We start from the raw sequence: 22144 nt of genomic DNA, 5'->3' as shown, positions 1-22144 counted from the left end.
TAGGAATGTCCTCTGCCAAATCCAGCCGGTGCGTGCATGCTCCGAAGTACAGTCACGGCGGAAAAAAATCATTCCTATTACTTTCCGGACAAACTCTGTATGTGATGTCAGGAGATACTATAGAACCATAGAGTCGGAATGTAACCAAGTCAGTGGTGAGCGTTGAGCAGTACCAAGACATTGATTATCAGCTTTCTCGTCATTTGTGCCTCGATTGCAAGGAATAAATGTTGCAGACTTGTGGTCTCTGCAGGATGGAGCCACATGCCACACAGTGTGTGAGTCGATTAATTTAATAAAAGAATATCCTGAAATGGATCTGTAAACTGGCCACATATTTCTCGCAATCTGAGGCCCTTGAATATTTTTTCTGAGGATATATGAATTCTTTTGCCTTTGCTAATAAACCAGGAACACTGCAGCACTTGGAAACCAACATTCCTTGCATTATTGTCGGCATTCAGCCACATCGACGCCAAAAAGTGAAAACTGGACCATGCACACACTCGTTGCGTTAACCGTGTACCCGACATTGTATTCAAACAATGCTATAAAGTTATCTTTCAAATAAAGAGAGTCAGAAGGGGCATGAAAATTGTTGAGCTTTGTTTTAATTCAATTTTCAAAAAAAAAAATTCCAAATATTAAACTTTTTGGAGCCCCTAGAGCCCCAAAACCTATTGACCAAGGGCTCTCGAGTACAGTATTGGGGCCTTAGGCCAAATACTTTTTCGGTGTCTCTAGTAGTCAAACATTACAATTTTTTCCATTGGCTAGAATAGTTTTAGCCAACCAGGGCCCCCAAATAGCAGGAGCTTTGCTACGGCCTATTCAGTAAACAGGCCCTAAGTAGAGAGAAAAGGGAGTGGGTCAAAGGGTGCTTACTCAAAACAAATTTTTTTTAAACCATCAAAAACCACACCCAGTTATATGTAAAAATATTTATAAAAAGAGGGGAGGGGCAATTTACCGGCCTAAATGACTAGCCTGTTAGTCTCACATTTCAAATTCATTTGTTAGGACAAAAATTCAGGTTATACGGAGTATAAGGTAAGACAATACTTTCTAGCATAATTATAAGGCAATATTCTCTCTTTAAATATCGTCACCTCAGAGCAACACTAAGACATCTTATAACAGAAATAACACTAAGATATCATACTGTTGCTTTGAAGCCACAATATGTTGTACGTATTTCCTTACACTTAGCGTAAAATTCTGAATTCCTGCTCTAAAAAACCAGAATATAAATTTTAGCTGATAATTAAAACTGCATTCATGTCAGAAATTACAAAAATTTTAATACAATAAATAAGTGCAATAAGAAATACAGCCACATGAAGAAAAATAGTATCCTATCTTTTTAATAAAATAAATATAATTTTATAAATTAAATTTAAGCTTTGCTTAATCTTTTCATAGCCACCTCTGGGGATCGCATCTGATCAATAGCCAAAGAATCCGATCTCACTTTATTAGCTAAGCTATGAATTCTAAGTTGATGTCTCACTAGTTGATGAGAAGATACTAATGGCAGGTTTGAAATTGGAGGCAGCTTTACTGCCAAGCCCTTATCTTTTTCACATTCTCTCTCATCGCTTTGCTTGTCAGTAAAGCAGCGTTGTGCAAATCCTTCATCATCTGAAACGCTTTTGGCGGACAGTGAAGAATATGAAGAGTAGCTCTGATACTGTGACTCATGAGATGGTAAAGAATTTTGAATCTCAGTTGGAAGATCTTCTTTACTTAAATGCTCCACTCGTGGTTGCTGAATTTTTGAATGAGGCACTGCATTGGACGTTGAAGGATGGTTGGATGAGTTGAAACTGAAACGACGCCAAAAGTTACCTTTCTTTTTCCTAACACCGTGAGAATTCAGTTGGGCTAAAATGCTGCACTTTTCTTCTAGTTCTTTTTCTAGACGAATTATCATATTGTCTCTTTGTTCTAATTCTTGATGATGCTGCCACAATGCTAATTTTTCTTTTTGATCTAAAATATCTATTGCTTGATGACTGTCCGCTAGCTTTCGCTTTAAATCTGCGTTTTCTTGGACCAAAGTATTGACTTTATGTTCTAAAACTTTAGGAGTACATTTGAAGAAATCTGAAAAGGAGAAAAATCTTTAAGTAGGTAGAAAAAGTTACCCATTGATGTGTTTTTTAAATTTATAATGCAAAATATTGTCAAGAATAGGGCAGAAAAACAAGAACTCTTTTCTGGTGAAAACCAAAGCTGACCATGGTTACTTTTGGCCTTAAAAAATGAATTGTCATATAATAAATCTAAGTATTAAAAAGCCTGACAGAATCAAAAGACTCGGATATACTGGATGTAATCCTTTGTGTCTCTCAATGTAAAGCTGTCAGCAGGCTACATATTATAACCTTATGTGGATTTTTAAAGTTTTGAACCACGCATTATGGAGAAAACTTCCTTGTCATCTGCAAACAAATATAGCTTTATCACTAAGAATTTTTGCAATCACTGCACCTAATTAAGTGCTTTTCGAAATTATCCGCACAAAAATTAATTTTTTCATGAAATTGATGAAGTGAAAATTGCTTGTATCAGAATTTAGTTAAAAATATTCAAATTTTGTTACACTACAACTACTAAAAAGGAAAAAAAAAATCTTTTTTTTAATTATTTGCGTTTCAGTACTTAAATTATGTGGCCTTTCTCAATTTATTTTTCTCTCATGACTTCAGTCTCAGTCACTTTCATCAAGGGACAATAGGTGTTCAAGAAATCTAAGACACTACTGACTTAAATTACAGTCCTCTGCAAGTTTTGGGGCAAAGTTCTATTGCTTCAAACCAAACATTACCTTGCGCTCTCAGTGCAGCATGTAACTGTTCTGCAGTCCCCACCCCTGGTACAAATTCAATACAAATTGCTCTTATCTAGAAAATAAATGTATTTCCCTGGTCCCAGCCTGTTTGAGTGTGTCATTTTGACTTGTTGACAGATTTTTAAAACCTGGATATTCCTTTGCAATTTCAACTTGAGTTAGACTAGAATTATTTCAAAAGACAAGTATTTCCATCTTTTATTGAAAAAATACCTTTTTAAAAAAACCATTTAATTTATCACTTTTATTTTTAAAGCAACTGCTTCATAAGCTAGAAATTAATTTTGTGGAGCAGATAAATGAAAGAAAACTCAAATAAACAAAAATAACCCTGTTTGAAATAATTTTCATTTGGTAAGCAAAATTTTGACTTCTGGTACATTAGTCAACAGTTAAAGAATACAGTAATTTTTTTCAAAAAATAGTTTGGCCATGAAATTTTTTTGTTGCTGTAAATGCATTTGAATATTTACAGTGGCACAACTGAATTCTTTTTTTTTTCCTCTCTTGGTTTGGGAAGGGAGGGAGGTGGAGGGGTAGGGGGTTCAAAAATACATGTAAAAAAGGTTCTCCTAGATAACAGGACACCGCTCAATATTTTTAGACTTGTGGAAAGTAAAATACTGGAAGAATTTAAGCTTCCTATTTCAACTGAAAGAGAGTGCTTAACACCCTCCCCCAAACTTCATACTTATGGGGAGGGGGGTTAAAAAATACATTGAACTGAAAAAAAAATGCTACATATTATAATATACACTAGTACTATGCATATATATTGCAAAAAAAATAATTATCTACAAAAAAACAGCTGGGGAAATTAAATATTTCGAAACATGTGGCATTTTCTATGCTACCCCTAATGTTAAACTGAGGGGTCATTGAGCACCTTCCTAAAATTTGAGCAAGAAGCAAAAACTTTTACAGCATAATATTAATAGTAAGTCTAAAAAAAGGGGTTGTCCTAGACTCAAGCTGAAAAAAAGTTTTCTTGCACCATGTGGGGGGGGGGGATTTTGAAACTCCTCAAGTGTATTGGTAAAATATAAAAAGTTTTCTGAAGTGGCGGCTCTAGCTTTGAAAGTTTAAGGATGCTTCAAACTTCTTTGAAATGCACCAAAACTTTATATGTATTATTTAATATTTGTGGTCAGTACATTTTTGTTAATTACATATCAACATTAAAAAAGAAAAAAAAAATGAAAAACAACAAAATGGAGTTCTATAATGTGAAAAGAGAAATAACAGTTTTTAAAAAAATGGCCAATGATTATTCAATCCAAAAAATACTTTAGATTATTACAGTAGATTTCACATAATTGCATATTGGGGTAAAAGCATTAAGCAACTGATTGATAATATATATATATATATATATATGTATATATATATATGTATATATATATATATATGTATATATATATATTGGCCTTGCTTATTATATCTTTAATGATTTAATATCTAACTCTCAAAGGTGTGAATGAATTGAAACAGATTTTCTAATTTAAAATCCTACAAAAGATTTATTTCAATCCTATTTCAACTCAATTGAACAATACAAAAATTTCAAAAAGAAAAAAAGAATTTTTTGCAATGATCCTATTAATTTTGCTAATACTCAGAGAAGGATTTTAATGTATCCCCCTCCTCCCAGAAATTTGTTGTTTCTGTCATTGGATTTCTAGGGAGTTGTGCAACTGTAAGTAATTTAAATACATTTGTAACAAAAATCTACAACAAAATTATGATTCATTGATTTTTATAGCATTTAAATATATCTATTTAAAGATTTCTAAAAAATTTTTTTATTTAAGAAAATCTGTCAAATTTCTATTGGTGGGTTAAAAAAAATCCTCTCCCCTCATACTATTTCTATGGGTAGGTAAAAGTCAGTATCTACAAAAATAAGCTTTTGAGATATTTCAAGAAAAGCAATTTCCCACAAATACCAGTAAAACATTGGAATTCAAAGTTATTTTCATGTTTTATTTTCAATGAAACCAAATAAGCAAATTTCTACAATATAACTAAAGTAAAATAGATGATAAAAATATTTTTAAAAATGAAAAATGAAATATATGTAGATACTGCTGAAAACCTGCTCAGGATAAAGTACAAGTCTCAGAGCAGCACTTAATGCTGCTCTGAGACTTTTATAACTTTAAAGTAACTTTTAGGAAAAAATAGAGTTTTATAAATTGACTAGCATTCCTGTACCCATCATTGCTTGGGTAATGGAATTAAAAGGGGATAACAGTGCTTGGTGCACCTAGTTATGAAAATCCCCTATAATAATTACTTATTACCTATAATTTTTTCTAATTTTGGGGGGTCCCGGGGCTCCATATATATCTGCCCTTGTCCTTAACTGTCTTTAATGATCCTTTTAAAATATTGATTTTCTTTGCAAATGCAGGTCATTCACATTTTATTGCAGAAACATTATTATTTGACTTGAGAAAAGCCTCGAAAAATCACGTGAGAAACAAAAACAATATCGAATTTAAAATTCGCTATTGACCAAAAGTTGAGATCAAGTACTGAATAATGATTTGAATGGAGGAAAGCTTTTGAAAATGAGTGATTTAAATTTCAATTACAGGTTTTATTTCTCCAGAAATTAAAGGATTTTAATTTCACAGAAATTAAGGCGGTTTTAATTTCACAGAAATTAAAGGGTTATAATTAATTTCTCCCAAACTAATTGATATTTTGAAACATCCTTTCTCAGTGGATACTTTTGTAATCATGCGGACATGCCTGCCAAATATCAAGTCTGAGGCTTCAGTGGTATTGGTATATATATTAGGGCTTGGCCGACGGGCAGATGCCGATTGTTGGCAGATTGTTCAAAGGTGGCCGATTGTTTTTCTCCAAATGGCGGATGGCCAAAAAAAGAAAAAAAAATCAAACGAAAATAAATTGCTAAGATTATCAGGGATTTGAAGGATCCCCCCCCCCCCTTTCTTACTTTTACCACCATTTTCCTGATGGTAAAAAAGGGAAGCTTTTGTTTTATTAGGAGGTTTTCAGGAAACTCTCTTGTCATCAAGTGTTAACTTTTTTTTATAACAAAATTTATTAAAACTTCATTGTTTTCTTCCTCCTAGAGTTAACTTCAACATTAGAAAAAACACTGGTTCTATGATTTTCCTCTGCCATCCCCAGTGGCGTAGCTACGGTTCTTGCCACCTGGGGCAGTCCCTCAATTTGCCGCTCTTTAGTCAGGGGTGCCCACCTATTAAAGATCATAGCACAGATTGTGCCATTGAAATTTTTAGGAGGGGGGGGGGAGTTTGATGGGTATTTTTCTGTTTTTTGGGGGGGACTCTTGCTTCTGTCTTCATGATATTTAGAGGAGTGCGCGTTTGCTCTTACAGGGGATTTGCACCCCTGCTTTGTATTTATTTCCATATATTTCTTTCAGAAGAAAAAAAAGGAATTCATAACCCTATCCAACATTTCAAAGTTCTCAAGTCCGAAATCCCAATTTTAGATAATTTCAAACATTACAAATGTAAAAAAAAAGTTGGAACTCCCTTCCGATTTGTTTTTGAAATTGAAGTCGGTTTTAAGCTTTCTTTGATGACGTTAAGGGTAAGCCCGTAATTTGGGCAATCAGCCCCAAGTTGGGATGACGGAATTATCTTTTTGAAACTGGGTGAGTAATCTGTTTTCTTTTATTTGCAGGTCAGAGCGGAGGAGGGGGGGTGCAGTGTTTGCACAAGTTGGCAGTAGTATTGTCTTTTTAGACTTTCTAAACAATTAAACTTTCAATGCTAACTCGTGCGCTGCCGCCCTCTTCAGAAACCTACAAATTTAAAATTTTAGTACAACCACTGCTCTCACTCTCCGTCGACGAAGCAGTGCCCACCCAGTTAATTTTTACTGTGTAAATGTAGTTGTGGTTCAATTTGTCGGTTTTGCATTTCTACTTTTTCAAGTTCTTGCATACCTTGTTCAACTTTTTTTCAAAAAAATTTTTCAATTTGTTATTATTACATATGTTGTTATTTTACACTTACTTTGTGCACGCCTGAAGGTGGAACACATGCATAACACCAAATATTTAAAATACATTTAATGCTTTAGCTGCAATTATGCGCTGGTTGAGTGTAGAATATATTATTTTTCACATTCATATATATATATAAAATCTCACAGCATTGATTTTTATATGTATAAATAATATACTCACCATTATTAGGCAAAATACAACCTTCTGCTTCACATTTAAATTGGAGGTCTACAAATATAAAAGGAGTTTCATTAGTTTAAATTGCAAACGATTTTTTTAAATGTATACTTTTAAACAAAAGATAAACAAACAAAATCATATATTTTCTATGGTGTACAGTAGGGAGGTTCAATTTTAACTTCTTTTTTCAAATCCAAATCACCTGAGGTAGGAAAAGTTGGTAATTAAAACATATTTAGACCCATGGTGTTGCCCTTGAAGTTTCGTCAAACATGTAAAAATTCACATTTATTTCTTATTTTTAAATTTCTTATGCATATATTTTCTTTAATCACCTGTAGTGAAAATGGTTGCCTAGTAAAATTCCTTGCTGATTTAAAAAAAAAGATATGGCACAATATTTAAGCCACCCTCTTCAACCGGTGAAATTTGGAATATTTGCAGAATTTTTATTATTTAGATTTTTTAGAGTAGAAATTTTATTAAACACTTTTTTTTTTTTAATTAAAGCCTTGTTTTCATTTTATATTTTTATAATAAAACAACAGAACCCTTTTGGATTAAAACTAAAGTGTAAAGAGAATAAAGCATCAGAGAATCCTTATTGCCCCAACTTGCAAGGCTGTTTTATAGTAGCTCTTAGCTTATTTTACCGAAATTAGGGTAAAAGAACTTAGAACTCTCTTTGAGGAAGTGGCTACATTCAAACTTCACCATAGCGCCGACTCAACCAACCAAATTTAGGCAGTTTTTTTTTTTTTTTTTTGTAACACAAAAATTTAACACCTTATACTTTGCTCTATTTTCGAGTTTGGCATTAAGTTTCGGGATGCCAATGTTGTACACAGAAAGCCATCACGACTTGTTGCTCCACTAACAGATGAAGACGCTTTTTACTAACCTTTTACTCTTTCAATTGCTTGTGTAAATTCTGCAACTGACTTTTAATAACATCAACAGTTTTAGCCATTTTCTCGGATATATGTTTGGTCCGTGGGGGGTCCGTAAGGACAAAATTTTGCCAATTGATCAATTCTGTACGGCCGTTTTTTGAACCTTGAGAGGTGGAATGATAAGATCTTTAACAGTTTCTTTAGTCAGAGTTTGGGCCTTCCCATGATTATTCTGTAGCCTAATTTCATCAGAGGATTATGTGTCACTGATCATGGTAATCAGTTGGTATTCTGGGTTCTTTAGAGATGACCACAGAAACTATTCCTTTGAACAGGATCAACTACTAATTTAAGATCAGCTCTGAGCTATCTTGAGTAGTTGATAACTTCCCAAAGATATTGTGCACCGGCTGTCCATGAAGGCACAGTTTTAGTGAGAAACCAAACTTTTGCATACACTTTTACAATGTATTCGACAATAGTCTAGTCTCCATTTCATATGATGGCCTTTTTGAACCAATATGTAAACGAAGTACTTTGTTCACTGTTGTAAGCCACCTTGTATGAGATAGCTTAGCTGTGGACTGGCAAACAATGAGTTAGGACCATTTCCAGAACATATTGCTTAGATCCAAAACATATCAATTTCTATACCGTTCATATTTGCTTGGTTAAATGACAAGTACATATTGATTTGTGATATGAGGGTGGGTGATGAAAATAACTTCATAATATATCAGAATAAGAAAAACAAATATCTACAGGGTGGCAACAGGAACTGTGAAAAAAATTTCCCTGATTAAGTTACCAAATTTCCCTGATTTACATTACCAATGAAAATGGTTTGCTTTCTTTGCCCTACTTGAAAATCATTGCATATAAAATAAAACACAGTGTTTAAAACATTTTAAGCTATTAATTAAAAATTTGTTTTGAAAAGATGCTCCTTTTTTTAGTAAAAATAGTACATTGAATTATCTACAAGGAAATATTATAGGAAATTTATAACAAACACTTTACTTCCAATAATTAGTTAACATAAAAATTCTAAGAAATTTTTACAACCACTTTTAAAGAAATATTAAATCATGGTAAAACTAAAAAGTTTATATGGAAATAATTTTGAACAAAATTTTCAAGTAGTATAATTATTGCTGCAAGAATGACAAGTGATAGTGAAAGTATAGAAGTAATGTAGTTCTACTTACGTAAATAATAGACACATTTATGTAAAACAAATTGAAACCTTTTAACAACCAGTCATATTGAGCTACTCTCTAATTAAGAACATAGGTTTTAATAGATGAATACAGCATTTTAACTATTAAAAAATAATAAAAATTATTCACTTTTGTACACAATTTCAAATGAATTCATTATTTGTCAGATTTTTTTTTTTTACATTATTTTTGTCACAAACAACATTGAGATGCAAGAAACAATTAATTAATTTCCAAATATTGTTTATATATAACTTGGTTTTAAAATAAAAGAATTTTTTAAGTCTTAAAAAAAAAACCTTTGTATAATCTGAGGCAACAGCAAAAAACAAAGTTGATTTTGATTTTCACTCAAATTTTAGCAATTAAATTAAAAAGCAAAGAAGTAATAACTTTTAAGCTTTTATCAATATTAATTTTAAAAACAAAGATTTCTTTTTGATATCATGATTACAGTAAGATAATTATTTTATGAAAATGAGTAAAGGCAAGGAAGCCAAAGTTCTGTTCACTTATCGGCCGTCGTCACGTCTGTACCTATTTTTTCCACCCGAAACAGGTTTTCTTTGCTGGTTGCCATCACAGCAAGCCATCTTTGATGGGACCTGTTTCGAACAGAAGAACCGTGATATCTGACGGCCGTCAAAAGTAGGACAGCATTTCATTGGTTTCCGCCAAGCAACAGACTCTTCTCTTTGGTGGGTGAATTCAGTCACGTGATTGATGTCTGGCGACCCCATGTGAATGCTACTCTGCTTTTGTTGGCAGTCTGTCACGTCAAAAAACAGGATAGACAGGACGGATGGCCGATCAGTGAACAGCCGTTAAGGCATTAATGACAGCTTCTTCTTTGCCTGTAGGGTGTTTTATTTTACGTAGCATGGAATGCACGAAAGGAAAATTCAAGCTACATTAAATAAACATTTTTACAGACACAGAAGCAATCTTAGGAAGGTTATCCTATGGTTAATAAATTAAGAATACATTGATGTTGTGAAAAAAAGATACACAAATATGCAGCAGTGTGTAATCCAGGGATGTGGAGTCGGAGTCATTAGGAAACATAGAGACTCTTACTTCTTTTTTTTTCTTTAATTTTCATTGACTCTCCTTGCATGTCTTTTAAAAAAAAATAGACTACCAATTGGTTCATTAAAATTTATAAAAGCCTACTAGTATGAAAATAACTATCATTGGCAACCACAGCTGGCTTTATTATTATTGAACTTTCTGTAATAATAGCTACCAACGCAGTCCCCTAGTTTGCTTGTTTTTTAACTTCCTTTAACTAATAGCAACTGTCAGCAAACTTTTTTTTTTTTGCCTAGCATTTTCTAAGTAATCACTTTTAACTAAAAATAACGATATATTTTTTACTTTTATTTCAGTTGTCCCTTGAGCTAGTCAGGACCCGTAACTCAGGAGGAATCTTCTGAGGGTGTTCAGTAAATTCAAATAAGTGTTGGCACAAAAGCATGAATCCGAAATATCCCCCCCCCCAAAAAAAAAATCAGATTTTTAAATCTAAAGATATGTCTATAAGATGGTTCTCATTAAAACATATGAAAATAAATAACTACTATATGATTTCTTGAATACAACACACAATAAATCTTAAAATCTTCATATTTAAATTAATTCTAAAGTAGTCAATGAAATTAAAATTAAAAATTCAGCAAAGAAGAAATATAGGTATAGTAAAAGCTATACATACAAAGCTGTATACTGTCGGATTTTGTGTAGAATTTTAACCAGACGTACATGTACTCGGCCTCTACCCGCAATATAGTGCCCTATTTTCGTTGAAATTTCATAGATGAAATATAATTTAAGATTTATTGGAGAAATTTTTCAGAATTAAAGTATTTATATCTTTTATTAAATCTGAAATTAACTTGGGGTGTCACCTTTGGGCAGACTGCCCCCTCTCAAGAAAGGTTTTTTGAATTAGCAAAATACTTTTTTTTTCTCAAGTAACATCTTTCAAAAACTGAAAGCACGTGAATTGATCCACATCTATTTGTTAATTAGTAGAGGGAAGCAAATTAATCTTCTTCAATTTTTTAAAAAATGGGTATTTTAAGTAATTTCACTTTTAAAATCATAACTATTGGAAAATTTGATTTTCAAATTGAATTTCTAATGCTTAGGTTTACAATAAAATACAGCACGAAAATTTCATAAAAAGGAATTAATGTTTCAATCTGTTTAGGGGTTTTACCCCTTTCCATGAGAAGGGAAAATTGAAAAAGAAAAAAAGTGAATAAATAAATATATAATTTTAAAAAGCCGGCCATTTCCCTTCCGACACCAAAGCCATGGTATAATCACACCTCATTATTATTATTGCTATTACTATTTTTTAAATTTGCTGATACAGTGCAAAACCTTTTATCCGGGAACCAAAAAACCGGGAAACCAGAAAACCGACAACTTTTTGCCGATTTTCCCGCCATTTTTTTTAAATAAAAATACTCATTTTCGGCAATTTTTGAAAAACTAAGCATTTTTTTTTGAAATACCTAAAAGAATATGAACTGCTTCTTAATAATACCATATTACTCACGTATAACTGGGAAAAATGTTTACAAAAACGAACTTCAAAGGGTTATCCTTTACGCGGGGCAAAATTTCCGAAATATTTTTTTAAATTAAGAAGTACAGTCGTAAGTCGGAAATTTTCGTGTTTTATTTCAACTGAAAACTAAAGAAATGAATATTGTCGCATACTAATGCAATATTTTATTGAACGGCCTTTAAAATTAAAGCCGTTTAGAACTTAAGTGACGCCGCAAAATTGCTGGAAACGTCGAAAACCAGATTCTCGATTTTTCTAGATATAATAGTTAGTTGATAGTGAAATCTAGAAATCGTTAAACGCAAGACTGTAATAAGGCTGCAATAACTCATTATTCCTATTGATAGTGCAAAAAACAATAGTAATCAATAACCATAGTAATCGCAAACACAAAAACTTTATAAAATTAAAAAAAAAAACGAGTTTGTGAAAACAAATTCTTCCATAAAAGCAGGAAAATCGCACATTTACGTTCAAAAACTTGTTTCTTGCCATCCCCTTCATTTTTTTTTCGTTTTAAAGCATCGGAAAGTGGTGGGTTTTTCTTTTTCAGATTGAGAGAGAGAATGTGAGGGTCTCAGGTCTTATGAATAACTTGAGTTTTTTGGTGCTTAAATTTTTCTTTCACTAGTAGTTTTTAATATGTTTGATAGTATTTATAATCATTTCTGAACTGTTTTCTTATTATTTTAATACGTATTACTATTTATTATAGTAATTTAAGTTTTATAAACAATCGGCCAACATTACTTTTTAACGATCCAGAAAACCGGGAAATTCAGATATCCGGGATAGCGATGGTCCCGAACTTCTCGGATAATTGGTTCTCTACTGTATTTTACTGACTAATAAATTCCCAACTGTCTCTGATCTGTTGCCACTCTGAAATATATTCTGCACAATCATACCTCTGTCACCGGCAATCAAAACTAGGTAGAAAGAGCAAGAAAAGCAAAAAGAAAAATAGCGAATTATAAAAATTTCAAAGACCTCTCTGGTGGGGCAGTAAATATAATATCATTTCATTATTGTTTTGTTTACAAACAAAGGGTCTTACAATTCAACTATTTACACTGCAGGCGAGTAAAAAAAACACCTCAGAAGCCAGGAGTCAATCCAGAACCAATTTGGGTAATTTAGAGAGATTTTTTCAATTAATTTAAAGGCAGTTTTTCAAATAAATATTTTATTTTTAAAACAAACAAAAGAATAAAGAGTTTAAGGGCTTATTATTTTAAAAGCTAGCAGTTTTCCAAAAAATATGAAACTAGTATTAAACTTAATAAGTATTAAAATTAAATTAACAATAAATACATCAAATAAATAAATTATCGGAATAAATAACGAAATTAGTCATCCTAAGCCTGTATATATAAAAATACCTCATTTCAATAGATTGAGATATAAAGCAAGATGTAAAAAGATTAAAATTTCAAACAGTTATTTGATAACTAAAATTAAAATTTTTAAAAAACCCTTGACTAGGTTGCAAATAATAGAATCAAGAGGGAAAATTGAAAATCCTTTTCTTAGATTTTGTACTATTAAAAATCAATTACAAGTATTTTATTTCTTGACAAATAGAAACTGGCAACATATTTTTTTAAAATCATTCTGTTTTCTTTCCTTGTCGGCCAACAATAAATTCCGTTACCAACCACAAGAATAAAGGCATAGCTGTATTTAAAATCTGCTTAAAAAAACATTATAATTCAAATTCTATAAAGTATTGAAGTTCGAAACACATTCTATCAGAAGAAAACTTACTCTTTATTTTGGTACTAAATTTTTAATTTTTTAAACATGTTTTCCTTGCAAAAAACTCAAAAAACTTTTTAGAGATTTTTAATTAATATCTTCATAAATTAATGTCGCACAAAGACGCAATCTAGCTAAGAACACTCTCGATCAACTCTCCTCTCGAACAATTTTTTTTCTCCAAAATGGGTCCATCCGTTTAGGCGCTAGAGTGCCACAGAAAGATACACAGACATGTCAATCTTATAACCCCCTTTCTTTGTGTGTCAGAGGTTAAAAAAGCTGCTTTTTGAAGTCTTATTAATTTATTTTAATAAGATCAATAATACTAACTTACATAATATTGTTGCTAAAATTTTAGGAAAGGGATTTTTTTCAAATTTGCATAATTTGCAACATTTCTTGACTTGATAAAAAGTAAAATTAATGAAAATTCCATAATTTTCATATTTTATCACTGTTTAAACATCTTTAATTAATTTTTTAGAACAATTATGTTTTTGAAAATCGTTATAAAATTTAATATAAACACTGGTGGAACTTAATAATAATTTTACAAGTGATATTTAATTGAATCAACTTGGATGCAAATGGATTCAAATTTTCGAGTGGTTGAGGCAAAATGATGCATGCAACTTTTCAACTACACAATATGAATTTTTTTTGTCAAATGGTCGAATCACATAGTAAACAAAAATCAGTGTATTTTGTAAAAGTGGGTATAATCAGATTTCGATGAGTGAAAATAGGAGGCGTCGCGTTAAAGCATAAAAACAGCTAAAATGCATTAGTTTTACCCCTATACCATAAATTTTTTCAAAGTATGTATGCTTTAGAACTCAAAATCCATGACTGATCAATTTCCATGATTTTTGGCTGAAAATCATGATTTTCAATGACCAAACTAGATCATGGTTGAAATCCAAGACTTTTCAGATTCCCATTTTTACATCCACTTTTCCACAAGAAAGACACCTGAACCTTTTCTTTGCAATCAGGTACTCACACTTTTTCTTAATTTTTAGCTACCATCCTACCAAGAATTCTTGCAGTAGTTCTCTAGCCATCAATCACACGACACAAAAGTACCCTTCTCCCCCTCAACTCTTTCAAGCAAATGCTCATTTCTTGCAGCAATCAGTAAGATAAGGTGGTCCCATGTATGCAAGGGTGCCCCCTCCCTATATTATGCGAAGATCCCAAAAGCAAGGGGGGCCCAAAAGCGAGAAACCCCTAAATTAAGAAAAGTATCCTCAAAACAACCTTCCCCAGGGGTAGAAGTAATTGACTTGTCACATATAGGACATTTCCCACAAAAAATATAGGACAAATATAGGACACATTACACGAATAATTTCGCTATGAAAAAATAAATAATACATATCATATATTATTTAGTTATTCTCATCAATGATTTTGTTTAAAAAAACCTCAAACAATATTATAACTTACATCTGAAATGACTTTCCTGTAGTTGAAAGAATAATTTTTGAAAAAGCAAAGTGTACTTTATAGACTAAATAACTAAACAAAATTTGAGCAAAGATAATTTTATTATTTCTTCCTCACTCGTGACCCAAGTACTAATTCCACTGTTGTTTGATTTTATATCTAAACTGAACCCTTTAGTACTTGTATTAAGAACAAACAGAGCTTGAGAAGGATCTTTCTGACGTTTTTCAGAGTTTTCTTTATGCTTGAATGTTTCAGCATGCTGCCTTCATTGCGAAAATCCACTATTGCTTATGGGCACTCAACAGTTGCAAAAATGGCAAAAAGCGGTAAAATCACCTTTTTCTATAGTGCACCATGCACCAAAATTTGTACTATTAATGTCCTCCTGATTGAACTACTGCACACGAAATTTTGTTAAGCGATGTGATTTCGCCTTTATAATTCCACTTATTACAACAAATTACGTTTTAACATCATAAGGAACTAACATTCCACGATCCCAAAATTCCATAAAAAGAAAAGATTGCAAAAAGAATATTAGAACATTCCGATCAGAAAATGCACTGAACACAAAAATATACCAATGAAAACGAAAGCCATGATGGAAAACAAAACAAACAGCTGTTGCCCCCCCCCCCCCAAACGCAAAATTCTAAAAACAACTTCAGACTTAGTTCTCGAAATTCCACCCACTATAGTGACGTCACATTGCTGTAGCCAATGAGCGAAGATGCCTTTTGCAGGATTTAGTCAGTTTCGTTTTTTAATTTGAAATTCGTTTGGGGACGTACTTTCAGCTATAGTTCAGGGAAAAAATCCGATGTCAGAAAGTTTATTTACTGTTCTTTTTAAAAGATATATAGGGTAAAAAACTGGAATATAGGAAATATAGAACATTTTCGAAAAATATAGGAAATATAGGACAGTTTTGATGCTTTTTTTGAAAATATAGGATATATAGGACTTCTTCTACCCCTGCCTCCCCCCCTAAAAATTTCAATAGCGCAATCTGGGTTTCTGCCCCACCCTAGGTGGTTTGTGAAAAGGCCGCTTTTATTATGCGAATTTTCGCCAATGAAACGCTTTTAGGAAGCAGAGTTTTGTAAAGGGGCCGCAAAGCAGACTAGAGCGGATCCAGACAGAATTCCCCGAGGGGGCCATTTGGAAAAATATGATGCTTTGGAAGATTTTTGAATTTTACAAATATCAATATAGCCTACCTTTAACTAGAGCATTTTTTAAGGAACTTTCACTAGGCGATGCAAGTTTAACTAGGGTTTGTACTCAATTTCAGAAATAAAATGAGAGATTTTTGGAGGAGTTTTGAAGGAGTAAAATGAGATTTCGAAGGAGTACTAATAGGATGTCCTTAAATGGTGTTGCACTTTTATTCATCATATTTGACCCCCTTCCCCTTTGTCACAAAATGTCACACTTCACCTAACTACTCCTCGTCACATCTCATAACATGATGTTGTAACAATTGTGTGATGTCACTTTTTATCACTCTTTCTCTTACCCTTGTCACAATTTCATGAACCTGGCTCCCCTTCAAGTTATGACATCCAACATAGATGACCCTTTTTACATTGTCAGAACTGTGATTTACTAAACAATTGTTTTCTTTAACACAATTGCTTAATATAGTACATCTACTTATGTATTTTTAAATAATTAAATAATAATTAGACAAACTGACTTTTGCCGCTGAGAGTGTGGTGGAGGGAAAAGCAATAGTTATAAAACTTGAAAAAATAGCTAAGCACCATTTAAGCATGTTTTACTTCAATTATGAAATGTCTTAGTCATCTAATAATATTTTCACCTTCAACTTTTATGACTCTTATGCTCAATTTGTAAATCACATCTGTATGAAAAAAATAAATATACCTTTGCCCTAGTGACGATGTTAAGTTGTCGATTGAAGTATTTTAAGTCACTGTCATAGAGAAAAACTATGTAGTCTTGAATCAAAAAAGAAGGAGCTTTGAAGGAATTAAAACCAAAATGAAGGAGTTTGAAGGGCCCTTTAGGAAAATTTCCTGAATGAAGGAGTATTGGAGGAGTTTTGAAGGAGCGTATGAACACTGTTAACATAAAGGGTGCAACCTTCCCAATAATTTTCCTTTTTTCTTAGCAAACATGTGCATATATCGTCGCCTCATAGTGATATTCCTGTAATCAGTACTGTGTTCTGAAGCTACTGCATAGGATTTCTTAGTAAAAAGAAAGCTGATATAAACCAACAATAAGTATAATACTAAATACGAAGTAAAGGGAGTCCTCCGCAAAATTTTCGAACTTGTGGTCTTAAAAACGCATTTTAGACGATCTTTGGTAATTTTAAGGGAGAAGAGGTTCGGCAGCACTCCCCTGTCTATTTTTTGAAATAATACAGCAGACCCTCATTTTACATAGGTTCATTTTATGCGGTTTTGATTGTATGCGGTTTAAGTTTTGACACCTTCATTTTATTTTACGTGGATGAGTTTCGGTTTTACGCGGACCTGGCAATGCAAACCGATGAAATTTTCCCCTCTTTCAAAATCCATACTCCTAAGGATTGCAGATTACATGTAATGAACTGCATTTTGGCGTGCTAATAATTAAGCTTGAACCACTGGAGATATTTTATACGATTGGTCTCAAAGCTCTTTCCAGAAATGAAGTTATTAACCTCACACAGTTCAGAACTCACTGGAAGAAGAGCTTTTAGGAGTGATAAAGGAGGTCAAAACCAATGAGGATACCGACATCTGCGACACACAACCAAAAACATTCACATTGATGATTTTGAGGCATTCCTAGACAACAGAAATGATCTTTCTGATTTGTTAGTGGAGGAAGATTCTATCATGGAAATGATGCAAGTGATCATGGATGCGTTAATGCTGTGCAAAGAATTAGAAAAATTCTTAATGACTGCCAAAAGACTACCACTGCCAGCTCCTACTTATAAACCAGAGCATGAAATTAATTTATGTTTTCTTTATACATGTTGTGCTTAAAAATCAAAATAAGTATACATTAAACTTATTATACAATTTGTCATCAATAGAATGAAGTAGTTTTTTTTATCTACGGAACCTAACCCCTATTTTAACACTACTATTAGGTCTCAATTTATGCAGTTTCGATTTACGCGGCATTTCCGTGGTGCGTAACCCCCGCGTAAAACGAGGGTCTACTGTAGCTCTAAGAATGCAGTTTTAGACGATCTTTGATGATGTTAGATGGATTAGAGATTTTAGGGCCCATCTAAGGAAAATTTTCTGATTTGTAATCTTAGAAATGCATTTTAACTGATTCGTAATATTAAGGGCTTGGGTACGATTCCCCCCCCCCCCCTCCCCGTCCATTTTTCGAAATTGAAACTTTAAAAGTAAACATTATCCCCAATAATGTTAAGATGAGGGAGGTTCGGGGTTTCTCCGGTGGACTTTTTTTTTTTGCCATTGTACAGTCAAAAACGCAGTTTAATACTATCTTGTTGTGATGATACGTTGAGGAGACATTTGGGGATCCACACCAAGAAAATTTTCTAATTTGCAGTCTTAAAGATGCATTCTAATTATCTTTGGTAATATGGTAATGGTATGGGAGAAGAGGTTTGGAGCGCTCCCCCCAAAATTGTAGCTCTAAAAGCTCTAAAAAGGCTGTTTTAGACGATTTTTGTGATGTTAAGGGGGAGAAATTAAAATGCATATCCCAGGAAATGTTACTAATTTATAGACTTAAAAACACATTCTAGACCATCTTTGGTAAGGTTAAGGGTTGAAGAGATTCTGAGGTCCACTCCCAAATTTTTTTCAAAATTGAACTCTTTAAATTGCAAATGTAAGCAATCAATGATTCATGAGTAACTTTTAGAGGACCAGCAATTTTTCGAAATTGAAGCTTCAGAAACATTATTCTTGAAGACTTTCAATGATGTTAGGGAGGGAGGAGTTCTCTCCTGGCTACATTTTGAAACTCAAGCGCTTAAAACAAAATTTAGGCCGATCTTGAACGATGTTGGTGAAAAGGGAGGTGGGGGACCCTCCCCTAGAAACTTATACAAGTTATTTTTTAAAATGTGATTTGTAGGCGATCTTTGGTAATATTAACAAGAGGAAGAGAAGTGGTTTGGAGGGTGCCATATTAAAAAGGGAATGAAGAATAATTACATAGCACTGCATAAAGTCAAGTCTTAAACTTAAATTTAACTTAATGCGCAATCATTAAATGTATAACTGTTATTGTACATTTACTAACACATATCCCTTTTCTTTCCCAAATGGGGAAAGTAAACACATCTAACAAGACGAGCCCATTATGGTAAATGAACCCAAATATTTGGTATAGAATTGATGTTTTTGAAATCTTTGTGGAGTGGACATGCCCTCCCTCTGGCATTGTTTCCATTCTTGTTACAATTCACATTAATTACAAAATGAAGTTTTCTTTTTTTTTTCAATTTAAGCTAGGAAGGAGGGTTTAAAAAACTATACTTGAAACTTCCTCCCTGTGGTTTTATGGCTCCCCGGGCGTTGTTTTTATGTTCTTGTATAGACTTCGAGGAATAATAAGGATTTTTTTTATATTTAGCTTTAAAAAAGGTTTTGTAACTATTTTTGAAACTTTTTCAGGGTGCCCATGACCCCTTCTCATTGTTTTCCTTACTGTTAGACTTTGTATGCATTAAAAGGGAAATGTCTTGCATTTTTGCTCCAAAAGGGGGATTTTAACTATTCTTAAAATTTTTTCAGTGGGGGCCATGGCTCCCTCCCTGGATCCGCCCATGAAGCAGACCAAATGTGGGGCTAAATTGACCACTGGAAGGCTACGCAGATCTGAATCATATCATTACGATCAGGAAAGGTTTGCTTCAACTAGTTGGCATTGATAAAAGGTTATTTAGCTATAACAGAACTTAATGCCTATCTTTTACTTACATAACAGCTATGAATTGGCCCAAATCATATTTTTGAAGACTGAAAATATTTTTTAAAATAATTCACAATTACATTTGGCAATACATCTTGCTTGCTAGGAAACTATCATGGACCATTAGAAATGAAATACATAGAAGATTTTGGAAGCAAAACTGAACCAAATATATAATAATTTTCAATCCAGTTCAATAGTAAACTTTAAAAAAACCCAATGAACTTTAATATTGAGAAACTGATAAAAGTCAATAACTTGACCCTTCATGACTTTTTGAATTCAACTTACTATTAATCCACTCCAAAATAATGAGATTATTCAAAAAAAAAAAAAAAAAAAAAAACATAAAATTAATAAATAAAAAAATAATGATCAAAATCTTGATATTCTAAATGCAATACAGAATTTGAAGTTAATAAACAGTATAAATAATTTTGAATTGATCTTCCAAATCATACTCTGTGTTGCAAAACAATGATCTATCTGATCCAGAAACGTGGGACAAATCATGAACATTTATGAATGCAGATTAATTAAGTTATGTTTGTATGTCACCAAAACAAGGTGATTATTTAAAATTAAAAATATATAAATAACTTGATTATTCTGTGATTCTTAAATGTAAACAATAAAATGATAATCATAATCTGGGTATTCTAAATTCAATACATAGTTTGCCCCAAGTTAATATGACTATAATTTTAAACAAATTTTTCAAAATTTTACTCCATGTTGCAAAACAATGATCCATTATGGTAAATGAACCCAAATATTTGGTATAGAATTGATGTTTTTGAAATCTTTGTGGAGTGGACATGCCCTCCCTCTGGCATTGTTTCCATTCTTGTTACAATTCACATTAATTACAAAATGAAGTTTTTTTTTTTTTTTTTTCAATTTAAGCTAGGAAAGAGGGTTTAAAAAACTATACTTGAAACTTCCTCCCTGTGGTTCTGTTACAGCAAATGAATTGTTTACATTTAAGAATCACAGAATGCAATAAATGAAAAAACTTGCAAACATTTCAAATTTTCCTTAAAAAAACTTTCGTACTTACTTCGACATAAATTTTGAAGATGCTCTATTTCATTATGAAGTCCTTTTAGAGTCAATGTCTGTTCACTTTTAAGAAATCCAATATTTTCATAAGCTACTTTAAGTTGCTCTTTTAAAACGGATACATCATCACTATCACATTTCTTCCACAGTTCAGTTTTTTCTTGCCCCTCAGGTAATCCATTATCACAGCTTCCTTTAGATACATTTAGAGAGCACTGTAATCTTTCACTCATGACTATAAATAATCATTTACTTAAACCTAAAATTAAATAATTCAACATTAACAGGAAATATCGAAAATAGATGGTTTTTTTAATTGCATAGTAGCATTATTTAACATAATTTTTCGGAATGTGTTGACAAAAATTTCAATAGATTATTTAAAACTTTACAATTTTTCTTATGACAAATTATTAATTTTTTACTTACACATTTATTTAGATTTTTTTGCTAAAATTAATATGGAAGTTAAAAGCATAAATGTTTCTCGTTTCGATCACTACATTTACTAACCTTAAACGCAAAAAATAAATTCATTAAAACAACAGTTTTCATTTAACACTGAGACAGACAATGAAAACAAAAGAGTAGAAATTTTGATAAAATGTTTCAAATTTTTATGAACAAATGATACTATAGTAACGAAAAAGATGAACTATTTTGGGAACAACGCTAACAACAAACACAGATCGGTAATCAAGCGGAACATTTCCTCACTTGAGAACAACACAAAGGTATTATAAAGAGGGATGACCGCATTTTAATGTTATTCACAAAGGGTTTATTGAACATCGAGGAGAAAACTAAGAAATAAAGGTTCTGTCACCTTGCATTTTCTTTCCTCGCAAAAACAGAAATATTATCAGAAGCAAAGCACAAAGAAAAATTTAGCGATCAATTACGTGTGTATTTTAAATTTAACTTTGAGCCGAAACAACTGTATTCACATAATTGACACTCGTAAAAAACGGAAATTTGTCATCGATCTGCAGATGACAAATAAAAAAAAAAAAACTTAAATTTTTCCCAATTCATTTATGTTGCTATGCAATATAGTAGCTGTGTTGCCAAATTGAAACATTAAAATTCGATTATGTACATGAGCTTCTATTTTGCAAAGTAGCTAAAAGAAAAGACATTTAAAATGAAAAACTGTTGTACAAACTGTAAAAGCAAAAGAAAATGGTTTTTTTCTTCCCAATC

General features: G+C 32.2%; 1 protein-coding gene across 1 annotated transcript; it reads right to left on the bottom strand.

The window, feature by feature from the left end:
- Positions 1–1321: 1321 nt before the first annotated feature.
- Positions 1322–21961, bottom strand: LOC129221157 (GRIP and coiled-coil domain-containing protein 2-like). The gene is made up of 4 exons (XM_054855608.1): positions 21768–21961; positions 20940–21200; positions 7050–7097; positions 1322–2106 (listed from the first exon to the last, which is right to left on the bottom strand). The coding sequence occupies exons 2-4, from the start codon at positions 21172–21174 to the stop codon at positions 1397–1399; spliced, it is 993 nt and encodes a 330-aa protein (XP_054711583.1). The 5' UTR covers positions 21175–21200; positions 21768–21961; the 3' UTR covers positions 1322–1396.
- Between the last annotated feature and the right edge of the window lie 183 nt (positions 21962–22144).

This window comes from Uloborus diversus, chromosome 4 (assembly GCF_026930045.1).
Source record: "Uloborus diversus isolate 005 chromosome 4, Udiv.v.3.1, whole genome shotgun sequence".
Classification (NCBI taxonomy): domain Eukaryota; kingdom Metazoa; phylum Arthropoda; class Arachnida; order Araneae; family Uloboridae; genus Uloborus; species Uloborus diversus.
The sequence above is the reverse complement of the archived record's forward strand: the minus strand, read 5'-3'. Positions and strand labels throughout refer to the sequence as shown.